The following is a 20,527-nucleotide window of genomic DNA, read 5'->3' as shown; positions in this document are numbered from 1 at the left end:
TTTGAAAAGTCTTAAATAGCCTAAAAGGAATAAGTTTAATTGGCTATTGTCATCGGAATGCATGTCACATATCTTGCTCAAGAGATAAACCTTGGCAGTCTGATGGCTGATAATAGGTAACGACTAAGATATAATTATGGTTAATGATGAATTTAATCAATGCACCATGGTATTATATAGAACATACCCTTACGATCGAAGCTACTCAAGAAGCTAAGAAGTGACATAATAACAATGCTAAGTTGATTGACTTTTAGAGTGCACAAACAAATGTTTAAGTAAAAGAAATGATGTTTGCATGTGGCATCCTAATGAGAACTTTCACCCACGTTGTGGATTGAAGACATACTTGCAATGTCCACAATAAACAACCAATACACATGATGTTGTATAATAGGCCACGACTGTTTATGGTGCAGCTAGAAGATTTCTCTCCAATTACCATCTAGAAATTCTATAAATAAGAAGAAGATCAAAGAGCTCCGGCACCTCATCATCCTAACACAATATAACCTTATGCTACAACTATGCTTATCTTAGATTAACTCTTAGTGTAATTCAATCTATTTACGTTGCTGCACTGGATTGACTTTCGCTTAGCTTGTTGTGTAATTTAATTTGTCTACACATAAGTCGTTGGATTAAGGAAGACATAGTTTTAGAACATCGCCACCTACATCACATTCAAAACACTTCGATAAATACAATTTCTTTTATTTATATTTTAATCATTTTTATATTAGATTAATTGATCAAGTTTTGTTTTTACTGTAAGAAAATGTCTTTTAGTTGAAAAAAAAAAAAAAAACACTTACCATTCCCTCTACAAATCACTTAGTCTTAATTACATGTGATTGAATAGACTATCGAACTACTAAGTTCTTGGCTTCTCTGTATATCTCAACACTTGGGGTCAAAGGCATTCGATTGATGTCAAGCCAGCTTGAGATCCAATACACTTGCACTACACACATTTATCAAAGATTGAATTTTGAACCAAACACTTATACCAACTATTCATCAAGTGTTCGAGATAAAATACACATCACGGACCAAAATGAAGCAGATTCAGCAGTGACCCCTCCAATACTGAGCTTAGTACTTGTCGATATTGGTCATAGTTCCATTGGGCTCACCATGATGTTCTTGTTTTATCCATGTCATTTTTTCAGCTCATTTTAGTGTGTCATCTCAAAAATGACATAAATTCAAAGCTCAAGTGGACCACATCATAGAAACAAAGGGAAGTGAATACCACAATTGGAAAAAATTCAACCTCCCATGGGCCACGAAAATATCTAATCGAGTTGGTTTGCATCTCTTCCTTTCATTTAGGTTACTATGACTTGTGGAACAAGCTGAATGACAAATAAACATCATCACGTGCCTCAGAAGGTTATAATGGTTGGCATCGCTATTCCCATGCTTACCGTAGCATGGCTCGGTTAGCTTTGGATCTGCTCATTTTTTGGGCTCATGGCCTAAAATGTGCTCCCAAAACGAAACAAACGACAGCCGCATAAAACACATACATCACGGTGGGCCCTTTCAGCTTTTCCAGTGCTCGGTAATGGAGGAGTCATTACCGAATACGAGTCCAAATAAAGCTGTGTTAGTCATCAGTGGCCCACACTTGTTGAGTTTAGATGCCGTACAAACTCTCACCCCTATCTTTTTTTAAAACTCCCAACCACTTGTTGACTTTAGATGCCATTCAACACTTCCTCGCCAGTGAGACAGGAGAGTTTCTTCGCGTGATATTTTGTAACACGTGAGATATGTCATCCCTTCATCAGTTCGGACCCCACCATGAAAGTCTCTGACTTTGAGAAACGGATATGGCATCCCTCGGTGCTCTGTGGGCCCACCATGATGTATGTGTTTCATCAATGTCTTCCATCTATTTTTATAAATCATTTTAGAGTATGAGACAAAAAATGAAGTATATCCCGATCTCAAGCGGACTACAGTAGAGCAAAAAGTGTTGAATGAACATCTAACATTAAAAACTTCTTCCAAGTCATAAAAGTTTTGGATCAAGCTGATCTTTGTTTTTTTTACCTTCATCTAGGTACGTATGATCTAATCAATAAATTGGATGTCAAATAAACAGTACAGTTGGCCTTAGGAATATTTTAATGGTGAATATCCAATCACTATTGTTTTCCTGTGGTGTGATCCACTTGAGATTTATATCCATTTCATTTTTGGTATCAAGGCCTAAATTGATCTGTAAAAATGAATGAACGAAATGGATGAAACACATACATCATAGTGGGGCCCACAGAGCACCACCCACCGGCCACCGGGCTAGTGGCGGGGGAGTAGCCAATCCGTTTCCCTGACTTTGGGTTGGTTTCACTGGACGCGGATTGCGTCCTACCGCAGCCCGGACGGTAATCCGTCCGGACAGGGCTCTGTGGGGCCCACCGTGATGTAAGTGTTTCATCCACGCTGTTCATCGCTTTTCTAAGATCATTTTAAATTACTAACTTAAAAATGAAGCAGTTCCACAGCTCCAGTGGACCACACCAAAGGAAGCTGCAGTGATAATTACACCCACCCTTGAAATCTTTCTAGGGGTCACCGTGATGTTTTTTTTTTTTACCATCCAACCTATTCATAAGGTTGTGTAGACGTGGATGAAGTGAAAAACCAAATATCAGCTTGATCCGAAACTTCTCCAGCTCCCAGGAAGTTTTTAATGGTCGAATTTCAACCCGCACTTTGTGGTCCATTAAAGCCCTGTACTTTCCTCATTTTTTGGCTCATATCTTAAAATTATCTGAGAAAAATGATGAACGGCGTTGATAAAATACTTACATCGGGGTAGGATGCAATCCGCGTCCTGGCTTCACTCATCAAGTGTGCCCAAAGTGTATGATCGATGACTAATATCCAACGTATACACATGGCCCACCTAATGAGCGCATTATCCTGATCCTTCAGAAAGCTTATGTTTACGGCGTGATCCGACATGAATGGCCCAGATCTTTCAGATGGCTTCATTTCGGGGCCATGTGACAGAAGAAAACCCTCCATCTCACGCGCGCGGCGCCATTCGACCTCTTAGCTGCCCTGGTTTCCAAGTATTTATACGTGAGACAGACTTGGGAAATGATCACCTCCAAGGCACTGGATATGAACTTTAACGTACATCCGTTCTTTTCCATCTATGTACCTTTCGTGTACAAAATCTGATCATAGATAATGGTGGGCCACCAATGAAGTTTACTTGGAGCGAAATTTAGCCCGTTCTACATAAACAGAAGACCGCATTAGTTAAAATCAATGGACAGACGATGGTATGACTCAGCAAAGTTATATGCCCCACATTACGAGTAGATCAGTAGCTTTTTTCTTAATGTAATCTTCATGATACGGTCCATCGTCTGGACGGATGGGATTTATTGCAAACACAATAACGTAGCAAAACGAGGCTGTATGTAAAAGTTCACACGTGTTGACTGTATGGGAGCATATCTCTACTTCGATTCTTCCGCCCGAAAGCCGAAAGAGAACAACTTCAGTAATCTGGCAAAGTGTGAGGAATGTGATACTCGGGAATGAATATATCAATTCGTAATTGGGCACATGGAATAGAAATAATTCAAATTTTAGTTACCTCATAAATTGGAAAATTACGCTTATTTAATTGGCACGCTACCCGATCGGTGGATCGGTTGAAAATGAAAATATCCGACTGTCATGTTTCAACAAAAAAGATCCACAAATCAAAGGTTACGATTTTTTTATTTTTTATTTTTAAATACGATTTTTATACTGTGAATTATAGAAAGTAATCAAATAATTAAACCTGTTTCATTTTGTATCAACGTTTTTCTCGTTTAAGTGCCTGCGTAGCAAGCGTCTTACGCTGCCAGAGTATCAAGTAACTTCGGTGGCTATCTACCGAAAGAAAAGACTTGCCTGTAGTCTGGGGTTACAGGAGTTCAGTGTAACCCCAAGCTCTAGGAGCCACACCATGACTCTTCTTGTTATATCCACTCCGTTCATCCATTTTTTAATATATTTTTATTGAGTATATAAAAAAATTAGGGAGGTAAAAATCTCAAGTGGGTCATATAAAAAAGAAACAATGTGGATTGAACGCTTACTCTTGAAACCTTTTACAGGCCACAAAGGTTTTGGATCAGGATGGTATTTTTATTTTCCATTATTGGCCGTTATAATAAACTTATTAACGGTTTCGATGGAATATAGACATCATGGTGGGCTCCAGAAATGTTTCAACGGTCAGCGTTTCATTCCAACTGCTTCCTATGGTGTGGCCCATTTGAGTTTTGGATCTCCATGATTTTTGGCATAATGTCCTAAGAGTATCTTGAAAAACGGATGGACAGAGAGGATATAACACAAACATCAGTATGGGCCCCACAGACCGGATTACTGATTCAAAAACATTCAACAGTCCAACCTCTCTCTCTCTGTCGATCTTTCCCATTTTCAGCCGTCGAAACTTCATCGATCAGACGCGGTTCTTCAGATGCGCTGACGAGAGACGCCGCGTCTGACAAAAGCCACCAAGAGAGTCAAACGCAAGTATCTCTTCTTCTTGTCATCAGTTCGTTCGATGAAGCAGATGGGAAGATCTCTCAGAAGCAGCAAGAACACGCCTTCTTCTAGAAGCGTCTCGTGGCCAAGAATCCGAGGTTAGTGAAATTAATCGAGCTTAAGCTTCTCTTAATCAAAGCCTAATCAGTGTCTTCTTCCTCTGTTTCTAGGGCACCAAAACCGATGAAAGTGTTTCCTTGTAGAAGTAGGAGATTTATAAAGAACGAGAATGGCTAGAATTGGTGTATTTGTGGCTTCTTTTGTACTGTATCTTCTCTTCGTAGATTGCCACGCTGCAGAAACAGATGTAAGGAAAAATGCAAACGAAGATAATTTGAGTTTTTGGGTGGATTTTCGTTTCTGATTCCTTTTCCAAGAAGTTCATAAGGTGTTAATTCTGAATTTAGGTCAAGAAGGCGGATCCGAATTCTGTACTCGATCCAAAAGATGGAAGCCGATCGGTTGAGAAATTGAAAACAGGGTCGGATTCGGAATCTGCGAAAGTCGATGAAGGAAAGAAAGGTGGAGTTCTGGGTGGAGGGTTGGAAGGGGAAGTCAAGAAAGATTCCGGAGTGAATGATTCACACGGAAATAGTAAGGTGGAAAAAGATAAGAGTGGGATGAGTAAAGATTTGGGCGTGGATGGTGGGCAGGAGAAGAAGGGCTCAACGAATGAGGGATCTGATTCTAAGGTTGCGGAAGAGGGGGCCATCCAAGGAGGGGATTCTGCCCTTCAGAAAGCTTCGAGGAAGGAGAATTCCCGGGCGGAAGAGTGCGATGCATCTAATATGTGCACGGATGACAAGAACAAGTTGGTTGCCTGTTTCAAAGTCCCGGGAAATGGTATGTGGTTGTTTTTTGCCTTCTCGAAGTTGTTCTGAGGTTAGTTTCTGTTGTATTTGTTATTTTGACTTCTTCATGCTTTTTGTGTTACTGGTTAGATCACAACTTGATTTGACGAATTGGTTTCATGGTGTCAGTCTTGTTGGCTGCAAATTTGTGTTTTATGAGATTTTCTAAGCTTGCAATATAATTGGAATTTTTTATCATTTCGTGACTTCAATGACACAGAACACTTTTTCAAGCAATATGGTTCTTGCTTGTGATCTCAAGGAATAGAATCTTGAAACAAAGTACAAACTATTGGTAGCATCATAAAAAAATTCCTTTTGATTGAATTTAAATGTGGTTTTAATACTTCACTCTGCTCAGTTGACCTTGTTTTAATGGACTATATCCAAGTTATGGGTCAACAGTCACTATGGGATATTTCATAAGGTCAACTAGCCATTTGGGTCATCCTTGGAACATATATGGTGGTCATTTTGATAAAAGGCATACAATTATACAGCTCATGATGTCCCACATCCCCTAAGAATGGAATAATAATCACCAACACTTCGATCTCCCTGTGTAAACTTGAACATTGCTGCTTTAACTCGAAAGTTTGTGTGATTGTTTTAGAGTAGAAAGAGGCCACAGCATCCAATAAGTCCTTGTATCCTTGAACATGAACGGTGTTGCTAGATGAGATGGCATAGAGTGAAAAAGCTACAAAATCGCAGTCACATTTTCTGCTTTCCAATCACCAAATGTTGAGTAATCAGGCCTGGCCTCTAAATCCTACCCATGACATATCCAAGCATCCTGTTCTTCTGGAAAGAAGAAGAATAAGAAGAAGAAGAAAGAAAGAAAGAAAGAAAGAAAGAAGAAAGGAAGGAAGAAAAGAAAAGAAAAGAAAAAGCTTTCTGTCGCCACCCAAAATTTATTTGCAGATTGTGACCATTCCAGATAATTTGTTCCATCAAACTTAAATTTGGTAATCCATATTCTCTGATGGCCCACAGCACCACCACAGAAATTTGGACCTTTCTATGAGGAGGCATCAGAATCTAGAGCAGAGGAATTATTATCCATTGGGGAAATTTTTTTGGCTTTCTTGAGATAAACCTGATCACTTGTTAGTTCAGGTCTACAAGCGATAGTAACCAATCAAACGGTAGATGAAGATATTGTTTCCTGCATCAGATGAGATCTCCATAATGCACTCCAGATCCACAAGTTTATTATTCTAGATTCTATGCAGGGTGCTGGGCAGATGATCATCTTTGCTCTACACGAACACACCGTAGCGACAGGTCTGCACCAGACTCTGTTGATCTACCTTCCAGGAACCTATCTGCAGTATATGCTAGACACTACATGACTATTTTTGCATCCACGCTAGACACTGCAGGTGAACCCCATTTTCCAGATCGACACTGAACTGGCAGCATTATCGACCTGTGATGGCAACAATAGTGATGACCCGCCACAGTGACACAGTCTGCAATCCACGTCAGCGATAATGATGACAAAGATGGTCTAGTTTTATGGCAGCCAAGAGTTGATTTATGGTCAGATATCGAGCAAGACCACAAAGCTTGGCTGTTGATCTCAAGGTAGCGGCCATCAGAGGCAAAGATCTACAACTAGAAATTTGTGTTGGCCACAACACTTAATGTAGCAGCCTTTGGACATCTACAGTTTCACTGTAGCTGTGTTTCGATACATGATGTTGATGCTGTTGGCCAGCAGCTGATTGTGGCAGTGTTTGGACAGCTATGATGTTGGTAGTAACTGCGTTTGGGAGCAAAATGGTGACGCTAGATAGAAGCAAATGAATGCGTTTGGAGCACGATGTTGATGTTGAATGGAAAAGGTGAAATCAGATGTAAGGGCTGTGAGCAGAGAGATCTCAAGAGTGGATCAAACCATCTCCTTTGATACCGTTTAGTAATTTATGAGAAAAGAAAAGGGAAAAGAGGAGGAGAAGATGTTTAGCATTCATCTCTATTAGTAAACACATTACAGGAACAAACCAACCATATAATATAAGCAAATGACATTAATGCCATTTTCTTTAGTCATACCAACATACCTCGTACAATGTAGCTCATCAAATAGTTATCTTAGAACTTTTTCATTAACATTCAAAACCATGCAATTATCATGTTATACTCTAGAGACAGATTTCCACTTCATTTACAAGTGGTTTTTTTTTTTTTATTCTGCATTTTCATCAAACTAGCTCTAACATTTGGTGATTGCAAAGCTAACGAATCATGTCGCTCTGGTAATCTCTTAACCATCTCTTTCAACTAAAGCCTCACCTCTATTACCGTTCTTACTAAAGTTGTATTCCAAATTCCTGTTTTGGTTCTAGCTTTAATATGTGCCTCTAGAGTTCTATGCGATCATCATGTACCAATCAAACTGATGGGGAAGTTTTATAGGATAGCTATAAGACCAGCAATGCTTTATGTGTGAGAATGTTGGGCATTTAAGGAATGACATGTTCTTAGGATTAGTGTTCAAAATATCGGTATCGCACAATGTATCGCACCCTTGAGATACAGATATGTATCAGTTATCGCACGGGATATATCATTTGTATCGCGTAGTTTATCGCACTTTTTGGAAAACATGGGGAAACATTGGGAAAATGGTTGAATTTTTTAATGAAACTTTGGGGATTGTTAAAAAGGCCCTTAATACACACTTTTAAATCATAACATCTCAAAAAAAAGATGCACATAATAAATTTCCTTTGTATAGTTTGTAACGGTGAAACATACAATCATCACTTTTTCCTATATTATGGTTCACTTAAGACTTAGATTTACATCATTTTTTATTTTTTTTTTGGTTCATGCCCTAAAATGTTCTGATACAACAGATATGCAGCTTTGATGTAGGATACATACATCAAGGTGGGCCCCACAGTAAGGCCACACCATCTTGGATGAGGCCAAAGCGCACCTGACAACTCCTGCTATCAAATTATCCGGAAAAACGGATGGACAGCATGAATCAGGAATATATGCATCAAGGTTGCCCCCCCCATAGCATGGTGCAACCCTTACCATGGGCCCACTGTGATGTATGCATCTATATCCACACCGTCCATTTATTTTTTCAAATAAACTTTTCAAATCTCAAGTGGACCCGTGACAAATCCACACCATCTATCTAAAAAGGTTTCAATGGTGGAAATCATTATTCCAACTATTTCCTATGGTATGGTCCACTTGATCTTTGGGTATGATTAAATTTTGAGCTCAACCGTTAAAATAAGATGGAAAAACCGATGGACGGCCTGTATAGATCACATACATTCACGGTGGGCCCAACAGAGTTTACTCAGTACGATAATAGCGTAACCCAATTGACGTGACCATGGACGTCACCAACTTCTGTGGGTCCCACCATAATGTATTTTTTGTATCCACACCGTCCATACATTTGAATGGCTCATTTTATGGCATGAGCCAAAAAATGGGTAAGATCCAGAGCTCGAGTTGACCCCACCACAGAAAACAGTGGAGAGAGTGACGCCCACCATTACAAACTTATTTTGACGGCCACAAGAGTTTTTGATCAAGATGATATTTTATCCGATCCGTCCATACATTTTACCAAATAATTTCAGGGCTTTAGCCTAAAATAAAGCATATATAATGTTCAAATGGGCCACACCATATAAAACAGTTGAATTGAAAATCTACCGTTGAAAATTTCTCGAAGGCCACATGATTGGATCAAGCTTATATTAGTATTTTCCCTTCATCCACGTTTATATCATGTTTCTAATGGTTTGGATGACCAATAAACATCACTGCAGGGGCGGAGAAAGGTTTCAACGGTGGAAATCAGTATCCCACGTCACCAAGCTCTGTGGACCCCACCATAATGCATGTGCTGTATCCATGCCATCCAACCATTTTTACAGTTCGTTTTATGGCATGAGAAAAGGAATGATGTAGATGTAAAGTACAAGTGGACCCATCACAGAAAACCGTTGAAGCAATCACACCCACCGTTAAAATATTTATAGGGCACACCATGATGTGTTTTTTTAGATCCAACCTATTTGTAAGTTAACATACAGAAGATGAAGTGAAAACAAAAATATAAGCTTGATCGGAAACTTCTGTAGCCCCTAAGCAGTTTTAAACAGTGGATGTCATTGTCCCCACTGTTTTCTATGGTGGGTTCCACAGAGCTTGGTGACGTCAATTCAGTAGCGATTTGGCTACTAAACTTAGGGATCAACCCATTAAATTAGATGGGAAAACGGATGGACGGTGTGGATAGACTACATACATTAAAGGTGGGCCCAATTGAATTTACTGAGTATGATAAAAGCGTACTGTGTAAACCACCACAACGAAGGTTTCCCTTTCCGTCTCCTTCACATGAAAATCGCGAGGGTTTTTAGATGAAAATCGCGCCCCTCTTCTTTCGTTTCCCTCTCCTTCGCGCACGCAACGCTTCCGGATCCACGTTCTCTCGAGCCAAAAAAATCGAAGAAAAAGGGATACAAATACTTACCTGTCGAATGGCCCACCTCCGATCACCACTACAGCCTACGGCTACAGGTACTCTCCGATTTCTCCTTTTTTTTTCTAATTCAAATTTTTTTTATTCTCCACAACCCGGCATGGTGGCTTTTTATCGTTGTGGTTTGTGGGTTGTTGGCTACAGTGGGACTTGTGAGTCCCCTGCAAACGCACGGCTTGTCCGTTTGTCGATTTCCGACAATAATGGAGGCGGAAATACCGCGATATCGCACGGTGTGGGTTGTATCGGCGATATCAACGATATATCGTGCGATATCGACGATAATATCGGCCGATATCTGGATTTTGGAATTTTCGGTATCTTCCCGGGGTTATCGGAGGAGTTTCGTCTCGCTGGGGCTCGATACCGATATATCGGCCGATAGTATCGATATTTTGAACACTGCTTAGGATGAATGCAACTGAAATGAGGATGGTGAGATGGATGAGTGGCAAGACAAGGAAGGATAGAATTAGAAATGAATGCATTTGAGGGAACTTAGGAGTAGCACCAATAGGTAATAAGATGAGGGGAAAATAGACTTGGATGGTTTTGTCGTGTGCAACATAGACCAAGACCAAGTAACTGCAATGCTTAGAAGGAGTTGGTGCAAGTTGAAAGCTCTAAAAGGGCAAGGGGAGGGCCCAAAAGGTTGTGGGTGGATGTAGTAAGAAAAGGCTTGATGACCTATGCCTAACTAATGACCTTTGACAGGAATGGTAGAACAAGATTTGTGTAGCCGCCCTCAATTAGTTAGGATGAGGCTTAGATGATGTTGATGATGAGGTTCTAGATCCCCCGATGTCCAAGATCCTTCTAGGTTTATCCCCATACTCTCATCTGCATTCAACAACCTCTAAAAATAGCCTTTGCATGTCTTCCTAATCTCAACGTCCTTCACCAAGACTTGACCCTGACCCTAAATGCATTAATATAGTTTATGTTGCTACTCTCGATCTCGATCGACCTCGACCTTGTCCTTGTGCTTATCATGCAATTCTCTCGAGCTCGACCTTGACCTTGTGCTTATCATGCGATTCATCATGAGCGTTATGCTTGGCCTTATTAACTGCTTTCTTTACTTCATTTTATCATATTTTTTAATCTGAATCAGTAATGCATGGAAAACATCATACTTTGATTTACTTAAACATTGAGGACCATCCTTATTGTTGTTGTGCATAGATTATTGGTAGTTAGCATTAATCTATGTTCGCGATAGCCTGAAATACTGTTGCACATATGTGTCTCTGCATAAGCACCTAGCTTTGTTAATATCTTATGTTTCATTTTAACTTTCCATTTTACATTAAAATTATTTCACTTAACTGTTCTTCATTTCTTTGTGGTTGTTGCCAGAATCACCAGATCTTTTGCTTTTGATCCAGAACAAAGGAACAGAGTCTCTTACTGTTAAGATTACTGCCCCCAACTCTGTCGATCTTGAGCAAACCACGGTTCAACTACCAGGGAAAGAAGATAAAAAGGTATTTACAGAAAATGTGTACTTAGTGCTTCAAAAGGTGTCGCAAAAGCTTGCATTTAGTTTAACATAACCAAGCTTATTAGCAAGTGCTCATGGCTAACCAAGGCTGAAAAAGTTCATGGCCAAGTTGATACCCGTACCTAGCTGCTAGCCATGCAAACATGTACATCAAATTATTATTTTTTCCATATCATCAGTTTATTTATGCGGATACCAATTAGCTGAAACAAGGCTATCTATGAATCAAACTTAAGAATAGAACATCAGGAATTAAAGTTGAGGTCCTAGTTTTCAAATATCTGAAATCTGTGCATGTGTGTGCATGCTTCCATTTATTGCTCATAGGCACAGGCATGCATAACTGTGTTGGTATTTGGAAGCTAATTAGAGGTTGCTTTCTTGAATTTCAAAACAATTAGAGGAATAATATGCATGCATGCATATTTCACCGGATCATCATGATTGTCGTCACCATTATCATGTAAGCCTTATCCCAATAGATTAGGATTGGCTACATGAATCCTTTTTCCGCCATTCCACTCTATCAAGGGATTTCACTGGATGCAAGTATGTTGGGGCTGAATGGTGTAAGAAATTTTAGTTTTTGCATCAATACTTTTCACTGTACATGCAAGAAAAATATTTTCAAAAACTTCTGCTCCAATAAGATTTCAATTTTGCGCTTGTTTTGGATTTGAATAATTTGTAGAACATTTTCAATGTTTCTCTAGTTTCTTTTATTTTCCAATTAGTCAGAATGCCCTAATAAATTTTACAAAGAATTGACTGTTAATATTGTCAGTCAAACAGAGATATTATTACCAATAGTTAGTGGTGCATTGACTATTATATCTATTGGTGTACTGTGATGATCTCACGTGTGGTTTCTCATTATTATTGGGCTGAAATATGTACTAGAATAGAGTTTAAGCCCATGGGCTTTTCTTGTGTAATAACTTACATATGGAGGGGTATTTTTGTACTTTTGCTTTTATTATGAAAGCCGTAATAATAAAATAGAGAGGCTAGGAGCGTGAGAGGCGATTCTAGCCCTTCTCTCCCTTTCTCTTGCTTTCTCCCATTTTTGTTTTTGTCTCTCTCTCTCCATCCTATCAAGGACATGGTATTAGAGCCTGAGTGATCCAATACCTTGCCTCTTTTCCCTCCTTTCACCTTCTTTCTCTTCCTTTTATCCTTTATTTCTGTAAGGTGAAATCCTAAATCGTTTGGGGGTTGGTTTACACAAATCACCTCTTTCACTTTGTTCAACTACAATATGGTGGATGTGTAGTTGTGTCCCGTAAGTGTACTTGAAGACCACTTACGCATACAACCAATGCGATGGTTCAAAGTGTGCTGTCGTGCATCTATGGCCCGATTCGAAGATCAATTGTGCATGAAGAACTCATGAATGAATGTGAACTGTTTTTTGTATTTGTTATCAATCAGTTCGTCCATGTGTGGTGGTGATCATTAATTTATGCTCTCTTGAAGTGTGTTTGATTGCGTCACCCATAAACATGGATGTTAAGAATGCCAAGAATAGTCTTATATCTCCATTTGAGTCAATGAATCTTCTATTTACATCAACCAAACTTAACGATGCAAATTATTTACAATGAGCCACATAGCTAGAAGTGTTTTTTTGTAGGAAAAAATAAAATTGAAGCATCCATCGTTCTCAAAACTTGCTGAAAGTTTAGCAGAATATGAAGATTGAGTGGCAGAAGATTCTCATATTAGAACCTTATTATGGAATAGCATGGAACTTACATATTAGTGCAAATGTTATCTTTTTCAAAATAGTAAAAGAAATATGAAATAATTTAAAAGAAATGTATTCAGGTGAGAAGAATTTAACTCATATATACCAATTGCTTCATAATATCCTTGCGCTTCAGCAAAGAGATGAGAGTTTAAGCGAATATTATCCAGCATTATGGGATATGTGGGAAGAACTGAACGTTCATCCACTATGGAGGTATTTGCCCGTGTTCGGCGTGCAACTAGTATAAATATACACAGTTCATCTACATTTGATTGCTCAACATTTTGTTTCTTCATCTGGTAGGAGAGGGGGAAGCCGTGGTGGCCATGGTCGTGGCGAACGATTTGCTTGTAGAAAGTCAGGGAGAGATCATTTTGGATGTAGGAACACTTGGGGAAGTCGTGGTACATATTTTGATGGTAGTCGCAGCCATAGTCGTGGTAATCAACAATGTTTTCATTGTGGTCAATCTTTTAACCACGCTGTCAGTACGTGTTTGGAATTAGTAGGCCAGCTTAGGCAAATCAGGTTCGATCTTCTTATCACAGTTTTAAGGGTTGTCTCCAAGGCAATCTCAGTCCATTTCGAATTAACTACGACAAGTAATATAGTCACATTGTCCAAGGATGAGTATGCCAAATTGCTAAAAGATTGTTTCATCTATACGCCCCCCTCCAAGCGCAATAATGAAGTTCATACCATCATGCCTCCCACCAATCCTCTTGTTTTGTTAGATCATCGTCCTCCTGAATCTCTGTCTTTAGCATTTAATGAAGGCGATTTACCAATCTCTCTTACTAAGGGTATATGTTCATGCACTCAACATCTTATTTCTCAATTTGTTTCCTTTGTTGGTTAATATACCTTTTCTTTTCGAAATTTGCATTGTCTTTTTCATCTGTGTGTATGTTCCTTATTCTTTCCAAGAAGCTCTAAGTCATAATGGATGAAAACAAGCTATAGAAAAAGAGATTACTACTCTCTATCTAAATTAAACATGGACTCTTATTGAATTACGTTCGTGCACTCAACATCTTGTTTCTAAGTTTGCTTCATTTGTTGGTTTATATTCCTTTGAAAATTTGTGTTGTCTTTGTCATCTATGTCTATTCCTTATTCTTTCCAAGAAGCTCTAAGTCATAATGGATGGAAACAAGCTATGGAAAAAGAGATTACTACTCTCTATTTAAATTAGACATGGACTCTTATTGAATTTCCTACTGGAAAACGCGCATTGAGTGTCGATGAGTGCATACAGTGAAGGATAATCTCGATGGTTCAATTAATCGGTTAAAAGCTCGATTGATTGCTAAAGGGCACTCTCAGACCATAGGAGTTTACTATCAGAGACATTTTCTCCTGGGACTAAGCTTAATTCTTTGTGGTTGTTATTTCCATTGCCACAAATTTGGACTAGCCCTTATTCCTGCTTGATGTAAAGAATACGTTCCTTCATGGGTATCTTACTGAAGAAGTCAATATGAAGCAACCGCCCGACTCTGTTGAGTTAGACAAAGTGTGTTGTCCTAAGAAGTTAATTTATGCCCTAAAACAATCTATAAGGGCTTGGTTCGACAAATTTAGTAACGTGATATCTGAACATGGGATGAAACGTAATCAGGATATGTTTATTGCAGCACTTCCATACAATGAACACCGTCTTCAATACTTCTTTGGTATTGAGGTAGCAAGATCTAAGGCGGGGTGTTCATCTCTTTGTCAAGTTGAGCGTTCACTATATATATATATATATATATATATATATATATATATATATATATATATATATATATATATATATATATATATATATATATATATATATATAACAGTCCGAGAATGGCATTCCTATAATCTAGCAAGGGACCATTCAAGCTATCCTGATTAATGGTACGTCTTCAAAAGACAAATGGCAGAAATTAACTGCCAAGATTGGTTCGCTATTCCTCCGGAGAATCAAACCCATCCATTCGCCTCCCCAGCTTCAGCTCATACAGAAAGGTTTGCGGAAACTTTGACCAATTATTTCGAGCAACATGGCCCTTTTGCTAATGCAAACTATCCACAAAGTCCACCAGCAGTTGGAATCGGCGCACCTCTAAACTCGGATGGTGAACCACTGAGCTTAAACACAGATTGACTTGGATGACTCACTCTAGTCTATTGTAGCAACTCACTATTCAAATTACTGTAGCAACTCTGGTGAAAGTACTGTAGCTATAGTACCTAACAGTGAAAACATTGTAGCAAATTACTGTTGTGAATAGTGGTATTGTAGTGTCGGCAGTACTGTAGCAATATTGTAGTAGTTTGTTTTTTATGAGTCACTATAGTGTCAGCAGGCTATTGTAGCGGAAATAAAATCTCGTAAAATCCGTATCCTCCAGCCTATAAAAGAATGTGACCTCTTACTCGTCTAGCAGGGTAAGTTCAAAACAAAAGCTCTTCAATCCGTCTTGCTTAGTGTTTTGTAGTTTGTCTTCCTCTTCCTAAGCATGTTTTAATAAAATCTGTGTTCACTTATTTGTGTGTGCGTGCGTGTGTCCTTGCTCACATGTTGAAACAATGACTGTGTGGGTGAGATTGGAGCTGCACATGAACCAATCACAATTTACCAATTGACATGTCATAAAAGTCACACTGATATAGTCATCAGGTAGACGACATGCGACAACATAAATGTAAAACATTAATAAACATTGACCAATGGTCCAAATTTTATGTACAACATGCGGCCTTCCTCATGATTGGATCTGCCAATTTTTTTTTGTCATGGCATCTATGCAGTGCGGGAACACCTGATGACCATCCCCAATCTTGCACGCATGTCCCTCGTTTCCATTTGTTAGGCAAGTGCAGTTAGCATGTCTCAACCCACAATCAGTGGCCAGGTCTAATTGACTAGAAGGAGACGCCATTCATCAAAAAGGGAAAGAAAAAAATCTGACAGTAGTGTTGCTAATCATGAGACTATTGTACCTTTCTAAACAATTGTATGCTCGTGTGCATGCAGTAGTTGACACTTGTTTATCACATATTAGAAGTTTATTTTATTGTCTTTTTTCGAAGTGTGCAAGGGTGCTTCTGTCATTTTCTTGATATCCTATTAAGTGTTTTATGTTTCCTACTTACATGAGATTGGGTCCTTTCTTCACTTCACTTTTAACATAATGTAGAAACTCCATATCTTCCAACTCTTTCACCAAAAAGTTTTAAAATCCACACTGGACCATATGGTTGGACTGGTTTGACAGGGTTGGACCGAACCCCCAAAAAAAGGGTCAGGGTTCCATCCCAGTAAACATTTCCACAAACCATAAATTAGCATTTCAAAATTAAGGTGATAAGTGACAACAGATGACGTTGAAAGAAGATTTCTAATTTTCACTTGTGGTAAACAAAGAGTGAAGTCCACACAGGTGAAGGGGCGTAGAACTTGAGGATATTGAGAGGAATTAATAATGGCAGTGAGAGTGGTTATAGAAAGAATTGAGAGGGGAGAAAAATCTTAAAGAAGCATTATATATGCAGGACTAAAATTACTAGATGCTTGGTGATGAAATTCTCAGGTGAATGTAAGGCAAGAGAGATACGTGTTGGATGTTGGTTTCATCCCTAGATACTCCATGTTTAGAATTTAAATCCTATGCTACGAAAACAAGGATTACTACCAAATGTATAGTGTTCTTTAAGAAAACAGTCTTTTATGTTTGGGGTGGAAGGTTTTTGAAAGAAAACAAAAGGAGAAGAAGGACAAAACCAGAAGCAATTTGAAATGAATTCCCAGGACAGAAGAGAGAAGGTTACTTGTATCTTGATTTAATTCATATCTAAATCTGAGTGGTGCTCTAGATTTGTCAGTCAATCCATGCAAGATTATGAGGTCTGTGTCGGATGAGATCTAGGTAAATTTACAGTTTTGGGATTTTCTTTCTTGATTTTTGTTTAAGATTGAGGTTCTAGGAAAACAGTTTTTAATTGATGCAGCTCCTCCTTCTTCTAGGAAAACGGTTTAAACATTTATAATTTTTTGATGAAAGGCCAAAGCCTGAATACTTTCATAACTTGCCTTTCTTGATTTTTGAAACACCTCTCATTCCTTTCTAACTATATAAACCATAAGCCTGCTAATAAACTTAACTGCCAAACCTTCCTCCCAATCTTCCCTTTTCCCCCGCCATGCCACACCATAAAGAAACAATCAATGGATCCCCGCCCCACCCATAAAACTCTGAATAATTTTAAGAAATTGCCCCAAAACTCTCTTGCAAAGGAACAATGTATAAAAAGATGATCTACTAATTCTTCATCTTGAAAGCAAAGTAGGCAAGCAAGATCATCTGCCTCTTACGAAGGTTATCTATTGTCAACACCTTATTCCTTCTCACTAACCAGCCAAACGCTGCAACCTTGGGAGGAGCACAGTATCCCCATACAAACTCTGTTGGACTACCCACTTCTCCACTACCCCTCCCGCCTATCTCCATGCAGAGAGATTACACTGAAAACTTCCCGGACTTATCCTTCAGCCATTTCATCGAATCTGATTCTGAAATCACCGGTCGCACTTTAGACAGCAACTTCAAGAGGCCATTAAATTCTTCTATCTCCTTGTCTCCTACATTCCTTCTACACTAACAGAGCCCACACCACTTCCTCTCCTTGAAAAGAAAAACATCTTTCCACCTTCAATTTTGCCTCAACCGCAATTCCCACTATAGCAAAAAAATTGCTCTCAATTTTTGGTCTGCCACCCATACATTCTTCCAAAACCTAATATTTGTTTCCAACTCCCAAATAGAAACCTACCCCTTCCTTCCCAAGGCTTGCAAACATTCCCCCATTTCATGAGATGAAACTTTTTCTTCGCTTCCACACCTTTCCACAAGAAATCCTGTCTTAATTTTTCTAGTTCTTCCAAAATCATTTTTCGGGCATTTGAATCTATGCTCGGAAGATTTATGCAAGTCTTAGGTTTGTATAGGTTGATATGTTTAGGGATGTGCAGAGGAATTTGCTCTCCTCGTCCCTTTTGTTTTGGATCTATGCTTGTCGGATTTATGCAAGTCTAAGGTTTGTATAGGTTGATATGTTTAGGGATGCACGGGGGACTTTGCTCTCCTTTTCTCTTTCGTTGCAATAGTGATCTATATAAATATCATATCTAAAGGAAAAGGGGGTAATACAATTCCTCTGCCGTGAACAGAGCTTTTATTATCTTCTTCTTTTTTCGTTCTAATAAATACCACACGGGACTGATATGTGTGCATCCAACAAATTCTCGGATGCATAAATTCGCATTTGGGTATCTGTTACGGATGAAATATAGATTTTTGCAAAGGCTTTTTTTATAAAGTTTGCTAGATTTCGTTGTTTCGAACTTCTACCAATGGACTAAGATTTAGTTAAGAGATTGGTGATGATTTTTTAAAAGCTTTTTAATAGTTTCCTGGAGAATAAGAAATTGCAGGTGCTTTAGGAATTTTGAGTATCAGTAGGAATCAGGGTTTTTAATGACTAATATTATTATATGAAGGCCCCCTTGCGGGATGCAGGATTGATTTTTGCTGAAACTTCTTCTTTTCTGGATTTGAACTTTGAGTAATTTGGCTCATAAGTTGAATAGATTTTAATGTTCGTTGTATGTGGGAAGATGTTCTTGTCTTTGCATGAAAATGGTATCAAATTGGTCTTGTGTCTGAGACCTTGGGTTAAGATTTGAATTGGACCATAGGCATATGACCAAGCTGCCTCCTTCAGATATGCGATCATAGCTTAGAAGATTGTTTCCCCTTCCTCCATGATGAGTGTGATGATAGCGACGCCCATGAGAAAATTTTCAAGACATTGTTGGGGATCCCATTACAGAAAGAAGGGAATGAGACAGATGAAGGCAAAAACCTCCTGATTAGATGGACATGATCACCCCTCATGCAACTGAGGGATTGGATTGTGACCAGCAGATTCTGAAACCCAATGCTCATCCAGTGGCATTACATGTTTGGCTTTTCCTAAATTGATTCCTCATAGCTTCTTGGCTTTGATTGATCCCACAGGAACCCAAAACTTAGGAGCTTTGGCCCTGTTCGTCTTGTTTTCATGAGAGAGAAAGATCAAGATAGAGATCTCTATGATGCAGAAAATGGTTAGACTAAAATGCCTTTGAAGATAAATAACAATAACAAATGTCAAAAACTCCATTTACTTGCGAATATGCATTAAAAATATAGCTATCTCATTTCTCATTATTCAGATTTATTCTGTTCTAAACTTTTATTTTTAGGTGAATGTTTCACTCTGTTGAGGCTCTGCCTTATTTTGGTCTGGGTGATGCAGGTGAAGGCTTCCATTGGAAGCAGCATTGGAAGCAGTGTCAGTGACAGGATGATAGTCTTGAAAACTGGGACTGGTGTCTGCAAGCTTGATTTACCAGATATACCCAATTCTGGCAAGGGGACTGAACATGCACCACAGTCCAGATACTCTATCATCTTCACCCATGCCTTCGCCATCTGTGTTTTTGTAGCTGCAGTGCTGCTCATAGGGGCAGCTTGGGCATGTGTTAAATTCCGGAAAGGCCAGGGATTCAGATACCGGAAGGTGGAGATGGAGCTGCCAGTTTCCAACGGAGGGAAGATGGAGAGTGATACATCTGATGGATGGGATAACAGTTGGGGTGACAACTGGGATGATGAAGAGGCGCCGAAAACGCCTTCACAGCCTGTTTCGAATCTGTCGTCCAAAGGCCTTGCTTCCCGGCGATCTAATAACAAAGACGGTTGGCAGAATAGCTGGAAGGATTAAACTTGGAAGAAAGAAAAGTAGAAGGAAAAGAAAATCGAAAGTTTTTTTTTTTTTATAATCATTTAAGGTCTCTCTCTCTCTCTCTCTCTCTCTCTCTCTCTCTCGTATTGATTTTTGGGTTGTGCTTAACCACTTAAAAATCTATAAGCAAACATAAGGAGTGCGTTTGGATGCACTATCTAATTGAATTGCAATAGTCAGTCTAATGGAAGTGGGAATTGATCAAATTGCGATTTCCTTAGCATTAGTATTAATAGTCTGACTGGTATCCAAGTTGCAATTACCCTACTTTCAATTTGGCCTTATGACTGCAATTTAATGGCTCTTTCCTCATTATGAAGGGTGGTGATTCAGTGAGGGGGCGGAAATTACCACTAGATTGACCATCTGATGGTGCACGTGTCAGAGATTCAGGCCATCTATCAGGTTGGATACTAATTAAAGGGGTCAAGACTCGTATGAGAAAAATGGGCAGCTCAAGTGAACATTCCATGGACATAAAATAATGTAGG

The 20,527-nt window shown here is 39.0% G+C and overlaps 1 protein-coding gene across 1 annotated transcript; it reads left to right on the top strand.

Moving 5' to 3' along the window:
* The first annotated feature begins 4,438 nt into the window (after nt 1–4,438).
* LOC131241242 (uncharacterized) lies at nt 4,439–20,242 on the top strand. The gene is made up of 5 exons (XM_058239987.1): nt 4,439–4,673; nt 4,746–4,882; nt 4,983–5,418; nt 11,317–11,444; nt 19,548–20,242. Exons 2-5 carry the CDS (start codon nt 4,805–4,807, stop codon nt 20,013–20,015), a joined length of 1,110 nt encoding a protein of 369 aa, XP_058095970.1. The 5' UTR covers nt 4,439–4,673; nt 4,746–4,804; the 3' UTR covers nt 20,016–20,242.
* Nucleotides 20,243–20,527: the final 285 nt, after the last annotated feature.

This window comes from Magnolia sinica, chromosome 3, assembly GCF_029962835.1.
Source record: "Magnolia sinica isolate HGM2019 chromosome 3, MsV1, whole genome shotgun sequence".
In the NCBI taxonomy this organism is placed as follows: domain Eukaryota; kingdom Viridiplantae; phylum Streptophyta; class Magnoliopsida; order Magnoliales; family Magnoliaceae; genus Magnolia; species Magnolia sinica.
Note: the sequence above shows the minus strand (reverse complement) of the source record. Positions and strands in the feature narration are given on the sequence as shown.

What these genes read in the sequence shown, in the direction of transcription:
- LOC131241242 (XM_058239987.1), top strand. Translation starts at nt 4,805, where the DNA reads ATGGCTAGAATTGGTGTATTTGTGGCTTCTTTTGTACTGTATCTTCTC. An exon ending in TTTCAAAGTCCCGGGAAATG is followed by an intron (nt 5,419 to 11,316) that starts GTATGTGGTTGT and finishes GGTTGTTGCCAG; the next exon opens with AATCACCAGATCTTTTGCTT. An exon ending in CAGGGAAAGAAGATAAAAAG is followed by an intron (nt 11,445 to 19,547) that starts GTATTTACAGAA and finishes TGGGTGATGCAG; the next exon opens with GTGAAGGCTTCCATTGGAAG.